Here is a 9,702-nt window from a genome sequence, read left to right on the forward strand (position 1 = left end):
CTATACATAGTTTACATTGAACTTAGTGACCTTTCCCGGAATGCATACCTAGCCTTATAGCCTACAGAAATGGGAACACAAGGTCTAGTCCTTTGATCACTCAAGCTTACCCTGGTGAATGTGGTACAGCTGTTAGGAATTATCTAGAAAAAAAGAGAAGTAGAATTTTGAGGAGCAGTCAGAGCCCCAGATCTAATTGGTTGTCCTAGGTAGTTTAGTCCCATTGAATCAATTAAACTTACATAACTTGATTCACCATCCAGCAACTGATCAAATAGGTCTACTCTAGTTAGGACTACCAATTGAATTTAGGCCAACTGCTTTTCAGCTGGAGTCTTTCAGCTGGTATTCATCCATTTGTCTGTTTTATAGAGTTGTTGAATGATTGTTAACATATTTGAGATGCTTATATTTATTTACTTTTTTGTTTATTCTTTTTGTAATAAAAGCACCATCACTGAGTTGTAAAAGACTGAAAACGGATGCTTCTTTCCTTATTTCAAAATGAGGTGACTCTTTATTGCTGAAATACCAGATGCACACTCTTTTTCATACACAAACCTGCACTTTACCTTTGACTTGATCACCCTTCCCATCATTTTTTTCATAATTATTTTAAACAGAAGGGGATTGTTTTGAGTAGTGGGATTTTTGAATATCTTTGGGTACCTAATAATTTAGTATACTTTCCCTTTCAAACATATATTTATAATTTTGTTCCAAAGGATGTTCCCCCACATTATTGTCCATGATAATTATTACCTTCCAAGAATCTTTATCTGTTATCACCTTACGTAGGCTTTGAACTTGAGCACATTTCAGATTATTCATATAGAATACAGAAGACCAGATAAGTGAGTTACTCTGAATCTTTTTTGTTGTTGTTAAAATTTATTTATTAATAAAGATGACTGAGTCTTAGTTTGCGCAAGAAAAGAATTAGACACTGGAATATGCTTATATTAATATAAATTTGAATTTTGCACCAAATGCCATGGCATGTTCCAGCAAGAAAAGAATTGTAGTTTTCCTCTATTTAAAGGTGTTTATAGAAGTAATAGAAAAGGACACAGCTTTCATCTAGTTCTCAGCGTCAGCTCCTCTGAGTTGAAATAATAAAGTAAAAGGAGGGGCCGACTGAATGTTTCCTCACTGTGAAATGTAAATGAAGTTGGTGGAAGGCAAGGACAGGGAAAGCTACGGTTTGCTGCCAGGGAAGAGGCAGATGAGAGACAAGATGGTGACAATGTGATTTAAGTGCTGGATGCGAAATCCCAGACCGGACAAGACTGAGATGGAGATGGATGGTGGTTCCAAGCACAGATATTGGTGGCTCACTCCAGCATTTTCTACTATGCCCCCCTCCTCACTTGGTTCACAAGCCACTTAAGGTTAGAGGTTTTCTACTTAAAGGTCTTTTAAGGCCCATTTAACTCTTCCTCATTTATTGTTATGCACTGTCAAGTCACCTCTGATTTATGGTGATCCTATGAATGAATGACCTTCAAAAGGTCCTGTCCTCCACTGCCCAGCTCAGCTCTTACAAACTCAAGCCTGCGGGTTTTTTTTTTAAGGAAGTCAGTCCATCTCATATTTGGTCTTCCTCTTTTCCTGCTGCCTTCCACCTTTCCCAGCATTATTGTTTTTTTTTTCCCCCAGACAATCCTGCCTTCTCATAATGTGCCCAAAACAGGACGGCCTCAGTGTCAACCTTTTAGCCTTCCAGAGATAGTTCAGGCTTGATTTGATCTAGGTTGAATAAAAGGCACAGGGTCGCGACTGCCATCTTACAGGGAGAAGGTTCTAGCACAGATCAAGGTTCCGTGACAGTTGAAGCAGGGAGAGGAGGGGCAACCCCACCTGGTCAAATAGGAGCCTCCCGATGACTTCCATGCTGAACAAGACAGGCTCTTACTGTCTTGGGGTGATTACCGTTTCATTCTGCTCTTTGTCTGGGAACTGGGACTTCAAAGTAAACGGGTAAGTTTCCTTTTGATCTTGAGGAGGGGGTCCCATGCTCGGCTTACAAGGATGACTTACTTTAGATAGTGTTCACTCATATGAACCCGAGGAGGATAATTTAAGTGTTTCTAGGGCATCACAGTAAGACACACAAATTATCATTTTGGCAGCTGTATGTGTAGAACAAGACGACTCATGGCTGCTGTCTAGAGCAATTCACTGGAATTCGTGGCCCTCATCTCATGCAGTATGAACAGATGGGAGGGCAAAGAGATTGTCAGCCCTCAGGCAAGATTAATGTAAAACAAACTTGCCCCCTCCACATAGTTTGTACTTCAAGTCCCAGAAGCCTCCGTCAGTGTGGCCAATGAATGATAAATGTTCATGGGATTTGTAATCTGAAGCTTCCAGAGGGGAAAGTGTTCCCAACTGAATTTAAAATTTACGTGGAAATAGTAATTTATGACATTAAATGTCAGTATTAAGTAAATCGCAAGTGAGCATATAGAAAACATGCTAGGCTTTTTTTAAATAAACATTTTATTAGTTTTTCAATCTATCTACATTGTTTTGTGCTTGTCAAACATCGTGTTACATGTTTTGCTTACAATTATTTGTTTTTTACATCTCAGTGTCGTCCCGGTTATCCCCCCAAATTCCAAACATCTTTCAAACATTCAGACCATTCATATACAAATTTTAGTATATAATATGACTACTATCATAATATTTCATATTATATAAAATTCTCAAGGTGTTCTAATAACATTCTTATTGAAAGTGGTTCCAGATCCATGACCCAGCTTTATATCTAGTTTAGTTTACCGAAAATAAAAAACCACCATATTACATCTTTACCCTGATTAGGGCTCCCTTATTTCAATTGAGTTCTTCTTTTTAATATACAGACTATACCCTTTTACAGTTCCAGATGATAAATATAAACATGTTTTCAATATTAAGGGGCCCTTCCTTGTTTTCCCTTTTTTCATGAAAAGATGCTAGGCTTTTTATGTGTGTTACGTAGCAGTATGGTAACAGTTGCAAAGCCTGATTTTTTATTATGATTGGTATTAAATATTGTTACTATGGTTCTCTTGCTTTTCCTCAAAAGAGCTAAGGGGGCTTTATGTAGGGTTTTCTCTCTTTTATCATCCCAACAACTGCTAGGGTGGGAATAGCAGAGATAATAACTAGCTCAGGTTAATTCAGTAAACGTAACTGCTGAGCAGAGATGTAAACCATGACTCCCTAGTAAAAATCTATTCAGACTTCACTGGCAATAAGTTTTTAGGAAATCGGTGTCAAACTACAATGGGATTTTGGATAGCCTTGAAGAAAATAAAAGTTATTTCATGCTTGGTACAACAGCCCTGTGGAAGCTTTATGGCCTGGCTCTGTGTTATTTGCAAAAACTCATGGTTCTGTGGGGGGGAAACAGTAGTTACGTATTTCTGAATTTCTATGCTAAATTAACAGTCAGTAACAGATAACGCTCTAGAAATCTTGCATAGTCTAAATACAGCAGGAATAGGTGACTGCATTCATTGCCTTGGAAGGTTCTGGCAACGTAATAAAAACTTTACCTAGCTTATAAACTAACTAAAGCTGTTTATTTGCTGAAGTACTCAATCTGTTGAACAGACAGGCACTTCCCTCTTTTAGGTGAGATGTCAGACAAGCTAAGCAGATGCCGTAAGGAGCTCGCTGCAGCTATTGATCGAGCAATGGAAGATCTATCTATACCTTCTCCAGATTCCACTGTTGACGAGGATTTGCCCTCAACATCATCTAATGAAGATCTCTTAAATGACAAGGGAGAAACTACCCCTCTCAATTCATGTTACCCTCATCCATCTGTACCAGACTCTCCTGCTCCTGAAAAAGAGAATCCTCTCAAGCCAAATCTCATTCCAGAGACCGTGGTCTCCAGTATTCCATGTACAAAGCGGGAACCACTGACGAGCAAGGAAAACACGTTGTGGCACCCCCCAGTCTTTGTGGCTGACAGTCATTTTTTTATCAGCTTGGAAGACAATGAGAGGAAAAAAGACCATTTAAGGTACATTTTGCATGGGAGCTGGTGTTTCTCCTCTGTTATTAATAGCACCTTGATAGCACCTGCAGTTCCATTTTGATGGTGATTAGGCATGGATTTGAGACAGGTTGACATTTGGCACAGTATTCAAATGTCCTGGATGAAGATTGAACTTAATCTCCCACTCACCATCCACCTCCCCATTCTTCTACCTATCGACTGCAGCTTCTTGCAACTGTAAGAACTGTCTTGCACCAGGCCTTTCTCTTTCCAGATCCTCCATAACAGAGATGTGAGGAGCCTCCAGCCTTGTGACCATATCCACCCCTCCTCCAACATTCAAGGTTTCCCAGAGTGCCTGTCCCTTCCCCATCTTATGATTGTTTCGTGGCTTCCAAGCTTTTGCATGGGGTTCTTTCCCATTCCGAAAGACGGAAATGCCTCTGCTAAGACTTAATTAATGACAGTGAGAATTTAAAGCAGAAATTTGCCCGTATGTTTGGCCCAACTTTTCTTTCTTTCTTTCCCCACACCAACCGTTAGAATAGACCTCTAAGAAATGTTGGGTAGCTAAATCTGATCTGGGACTGAAAGATATTTCCCATCCTTACTGTACAAGAAGCTCCTTGATGCTGGCATTGGCTGAACCTCAGGGCATGACTGTGTTAGGGCAAGGTGCTTAATTGACTTAGGGTGAAAATACAGCCACACTCAGCAGGCAGAACCCTTTTCCTGTCCCTCTCTACCCATTGTGCTGCTATACACAAAATGTTCTGAAGCCCATGCCCATAATACTCTGAGGCAGAGAAATTGTAGTAAACGGTAGACTTAGGACACAGTCCTATATTAATGATGTTAACTTCCAGGTAAGTATGTGTGAGACTGTAGCATTTGTCTATTAAATGTTGTGTAACTGGGGAGCAAAGAAGAGTCTTTTGCCTTGAGTAAAGACACTCACTTTGTGATCTTTTCTTGCAGGTGGGAACGAAAACAGTTTGCAAAGTTATGGCAGACAGTACTCCTGCCTATGGGAGTGTGAGAGTAGTTCTCAAATTCCCATGTATGTTACTCACGTTGCTATTTTCCTTACTTTCAGGCAACTTGAGCAATCACTAAGGGCTACTCATCGGGAATAATATTTAACTAGCACTGGTGCAAGACAAGTGCTTTATATAGTAATTTAGAATTTTATAGGTGTTTCATTCTTACATGACAACAGATCGACTACACTGTCTTGAATATGTAAACCACAAATTAGAAAACCATGGCATCAACTGTTCATGTATGGAGATACTGTAATCCAAATTTGAGTACATGGTGGATGACATTTGTTCAAAATGTTTCTTGTATGGGAATTGGTTTTGAACTGAGTAATTAATAGTAAAAAATAATTTGTGTTCAGCAAAACTGATGAAAGGTCCATGAAGTCAGAAACAAACATAACTGCCAGTGATGCTTCTCCAGAGAATCTGAAATATCTTGCTGATGAGAGCGGTAAGTCATGCTGCTTGCCCCACTGTGTGTGCTTGGTTCTTTTAAAAATGTATTTGGGGGAGAGAAGTTGGGCCTAAGGAAGCATCTGAAGCTGCATATTATTTTTAACACGGGGGGAAGTAGCCATGGTCTTTTTCTGCTACCTGGAAATGTCTTACTTGATTGATTGATACTATTTTTATGTAGATTTTAAATAACAGCTCTTAGAATGAATGGAAGATGTATGGTGGCAAGTAGTTCCAACAGAAGGTCATGGTTTGAAAAGGACAGATGGCCACCCATGCCCTTTCTTGAGAGGTATGGCCTCAGCACTTGGGAGACAAGTTATGTATGTCTAGGAGGGTGCTGCAAACCCCATTTGGAGAACATATAGCCCTCCAAGTTTTGATGGACCACAATTCCCATCCACCTTAGCAAGCCATTCTGGGAGATGGGTGCTACAGTTCCAACATCTGGAGGGCCATGTTCCCTTTCCTTGCCTCTATGCCATGGTAGCCATCTTAGCAGTCATTACTCAGAATACCTTAATTCCATCACACTTTGATTGGGTACTTCTCTTCATTTATTCTTGAATTCTCTTCGTTTATTCTACAGATACACTGAATGATTCCTACCCTTATTTGAAATAGGACTGGAACTATTAGAACAGACCTGAGGGTAGTGAGCTTTTCCTCCCTATAGCTGGGGAGAAAGGTCAATAAGTTATGTGTGAGCCCCATAAAATGCTGCAGGCTTTTTGGATTAACACAGTGTAAATTTTGCACATAATCTGATTGGTGCAGTTGGGGTTGCTTACATTGAAGATCATCATTAACAAACTTTTACCAGCTGCTACAGATATTTGGAAGGACTAATAAGTTGTATTGCTGTTACACAGAAGATTATCCAGTTCTTTGGCCGACAGAAATGACGCAACAGAAGTCTATTCTTGAGAATGAACTACACGAATTATCTCAGCTCTCAAGTATCCAGTTTTCTTTAGAGGAGTCATCATTCCTGGATCTGGATGTGAGTAATTTCAGAAAGGTTTTGGAGCACAGCCCAGAGGATGAAGCTATTATTGAAACCCTGCTGGATATGGAAGAGGAATACAAACCAAACAGCTCCAACTTGCACCAGCTGTACTAAACAAGTTGGTGTAAGATGTGAGCTATCTTAAATTTCTGATTCAATACTAACACTTTTGAACCATGGAACATTCACCTAACAATTCTATTGCAAAATGCATTATTAAACTAATTCATTTTATAAGACTGTGTCAAATTCTGGGTGTTTTTCTCACAGAAGAGTGAATCCTATATAGATTTGTCTGAGGAAAAATGAATTTATCTTTCGAGACACAATTTCTCCATAATGGGATTTAGATGGGCTGAGATATCACACCAATGCTAGAGCCACGGATTCCCATAAAACATATGTCAAACAATGGAGGTTTATCTCCTATACTATGGAGTGGAGCCCATAAAAGATGATTTTACCTTAAAAACTGCCTATACATGAAAATTCATGAGGTTTAGGCACAATAGTCAGAGGTATTTTGAAACCAGACAGCCCGGAATCTCTTAGGTCCTTGTGTCCCACAATCCCAGATACAAGAGGTGAAAGGAGCAGTGTGGTTTAAGCATTTTTAGTACAGGAAGTTTGACATGCATGCAACTTGACTTCAGACACAAAAACTGATTGTAATGAGTTAGGAGAAAACAGCTATATGAATGCGTATTTTTTCTGGATGTATTGCTATAACATTCTTTTCAAATGTAAGTTAATTAGGAATAGATTAGACACTAAATTATCTAGTCTCCTCCTTGGTTTACATGTGCTTGCTATTACTATGGTTGTGACTTTATGGTTGTATCTGTAACCACAGAAGAAAATAATTTGAATATTGTCAAACACTTGATGCTTAAGATACTTGGAGAGGCAGAGGCCCCCTCACCCCAGGGAATAGACCAGCTGTAGAACAAGGATAGTAGGTACACTAAATAGATACAGCAGATCCAGAGGGTCAAAACGGGCATTCCCACAATGTTTTAATTGTGGTTTCTTGGTGTGCTTTGCAAGGAGATGGGACATAAGGAAAGCATTATTTTGTTGACCTGTTTCCTCTGAAATAGCAACTTAAGTTCTGTTACAACTAGAGCATGTTCAATGATTATAACACTGGTTAAGATGCAAGAAGCTGTAAGCTCTGTTATTTATATTTGTGATGGGGAACTTGGAACCCCTGGTTTAATTTATGCCACACTTGGAGAAGTTGAATATCATAGACCTGTCCAATGCTGTAAATTCTACTAATTTTTGCTCTGCCTGCCATTAATTGGGAACGCTGATTGGCTTTCCCCAAAAGCCAGAAACACCTAATAGGAAAAATGTCCCCGCTCCCAGAACTACAGAAAGGCAATTTTTTTGTATTTTCAAAGTTAATTTATAAGAGAAATAGTTTGTAGGGGCAGCACGAGCCACTAAAAATACACATTCAAAACTGAAGTTAACATAACTACTCAGTGAATATTCAAAATAGTAGAGGTTGCTACTTTCTTCCACCTGCTTGCTAAAAAGCATGATCAGATATACATATGTTTACAGTTGAATTGCTTTATGCATTATATATAAAAAAGTGAATACACCATCACTTCTAAAGAGCATCCCGAGTTTATTTATCATGATCAGGGAACAGACAATTAGATGTACCCATCTCCCAGAACTCCAGAGACATGACAATAGAAAAAAAATACTTCTGTTGCTATTCACACCTTTGCAGAGGTGGCTTTTGCTGTCTTTAGGGAGGAATCAATTCTGCTGAGAGTCAAATTGTAGTGCTGCGTAGGAAGGTTCCTACTGTGCAAACCCAGAGTGCACAAAAGTTAAAACTGAGTAGAAGTGAGGTACTTGTCTTATAAGCCAAAAACATGCAAACCACCTGATGCTTACTAATGTAAATTGACCCACTAATATACGCTTTATCTTCATAATGCAAAGTGGAGATGGGCAACCATGACCCCTAGCCAGCACAGCTTGTCATGAAGGACTGAAGTCCAACAGGGCTGTATCTTGCCTGTCCTTACCATATAGTTAAAACAAAAACCAGAAGCTACCATCATTTATCCTAAACACAGGTGCCTTGCAGCTCTGGGGGAGATCTAGACACCAAGATGTTCCTCTGGGCCTCACCTGGCAAGATGCAGGTGTGTAGATCACCTGAGCCTCTTTCCGCTAGGGCAGTGGTGGAGACATTCAAGTCCGTATGCAGCTCCCAGCCTCAGAGAGCCTTCCACAAAGGCCTGGAAAGGCCCATTACCACTTATCCCTCAGCCACACTATTAGGACCTACTGCCTCAATGTGCTTAGGGAATGTGACAGCAGCAGTTGCTGAAGGACCATACCATTCTTTCAATGAGCTGAGCAGTGGGGAACGGAAGAATTTAAATCCACATGTTCCATAACCCTACTCCCATTCACCCCACTCTTGTACTGCTTAGCAAACTGAGAAAAGAGCTAAGGCACTGCAGTGGCCTGCTACTCGGTCCCCTTCTTGCTTACTCAGTCCCCTGCTTGCCAAGAGTCATTCCTGATCTGCTGTCTTGTCACCTGCTGGCATGTAGACTTAAGAGGCTTTCACTGGGACAATGTGAAGCAAAGAAGGCTCCTCATCCCTGCCCTAAAGTCACCAGCTGTTGTGACTAAAGCTGGACCAATAGTCAGTTTCTTGACAAATACCTGGTCTTTCTATTTGCTCTGTCAATTATCTCATGCATAACAGAAGCCTATAAAATGCAGTCCAATATGTTACTCTAAAAACGTAGTACTTCATATTCTGATCAACTTCAGAATACTGCCTTAGTAGCTTCCTACCTTTGAGCCAAACCCCTATTGCTTAGTGTAGTAAATCACACTTGAGTAAGTCCATGGTAATTTAGGGAGGCAACTCCTCTGCAGGTTCTATTGATTCAAATGGGCCTACTCTAACTGCAGCTTAATATGCTGAAGTAAGTCACAGTTAGAATTGGCTCCCATTTGACTCAATGGGACTTATGGAGGAGCTGACTCACCAAATCCCCATTGATTCTAGTGCAACTTATTAACTTAAGCTACAGGGTTTTGGCCAGTGTGTTCCTTTAGTGTCACAATATGACACTGACACACAACCAGTCTCTGCTTTTGGTTGAGAAGTAAGCAAGATTGTTTTATTCAATCAGCCTAGTTCTAGC

The 9,702-nt window shown here is 40.0% G+C and overlaps 1 protein-coding gene across 5 annotated transcripts; it reads left to right on the top strand.

Annotated features, from left to right (window-relative positions):
• Positions 1-1,303: 1,303 nt before the first annotated feature.
• C2H3orf62 (chromosome 2 C3orf62 homolog) lies at positions 1,304-8,200 on the top strand. 5 transcript variants are annotated; one of them, XM_020789503.3, is made up of 4 exons: positions 1,304-1,391; positions 3,628-4,024; positions 5,403-5,494; positions 6,372-8,200. In XM_020789503.3, exons 2-4 carry the CDS (start codon positions 3,633-3,635, stop codon positions 6,620-6,622), a joined length of 735 nt encoding a protein of 244 aa, XP_020645162.3. In that variant the 5' UTR covers positions 1,304-1,391; positions 3,628-3,632; the 3' UTR covers positions 6,623-8,200. The 5 variants fall into 5 exon arrangements, with proteins under 5 accessions (XP_020645162.3, XP_020645152.3, XP_072845971.2 ...); XM_020789493.3 differs by lacking the exon at positions 1,304-1,391 and adding an exon at positions 1,845-1,980; XM_072989870.2 differs by lacking the exon at positions 1,304-1,391 and adding an exon at positions 1,845-1,980 and having other exon boundaries at positions 6,375-8,200.
• The last annotated feature ends 1,502 nt before the right edge of the window (positions 8,201-9,702 follow it).

The sequence above is a fragment of the Pogona vitticeps genome, chromosome 2 (assembly GCF_051106095.1).
Source record: "Pogona vitticeps strain Pit_001003342236 chromosome 2, PviZW2.1, whole genome shotgun sequence".
NCBI classification, from domain to species: domain Eukaryota; kingdom Metazoa; phylum Chordata; class Lepidosauria; order Squamata; family Agamidae; genus Pogona; species Pogona vitticeps.

Bases quoted from the DNA above. Each gene is read 5' to 3' on its own strand.
- C2H3orf62 (XM_020789503.3), top strand. From the start codon at position 3,633: ATGTCAGACAAGCTAAGCAGATGCCGTAAGGAGCTCGCTGCAGCTATT. The intron at 4,025-5,402 runs GTACATTTTGCA...ATTTGTGTTCAG, and splicing joins AGGAAAAAAGACCATTTAAG to CAAAACTGATGAAAGGTCCA. The intron at 5,495-6,371 runs GTAAGTCATGCT...GCTGTTACACAG, and splicing joins ATATCTTGCTGATGAGAGCG to AAGATTATCCAGTTCTTTGG.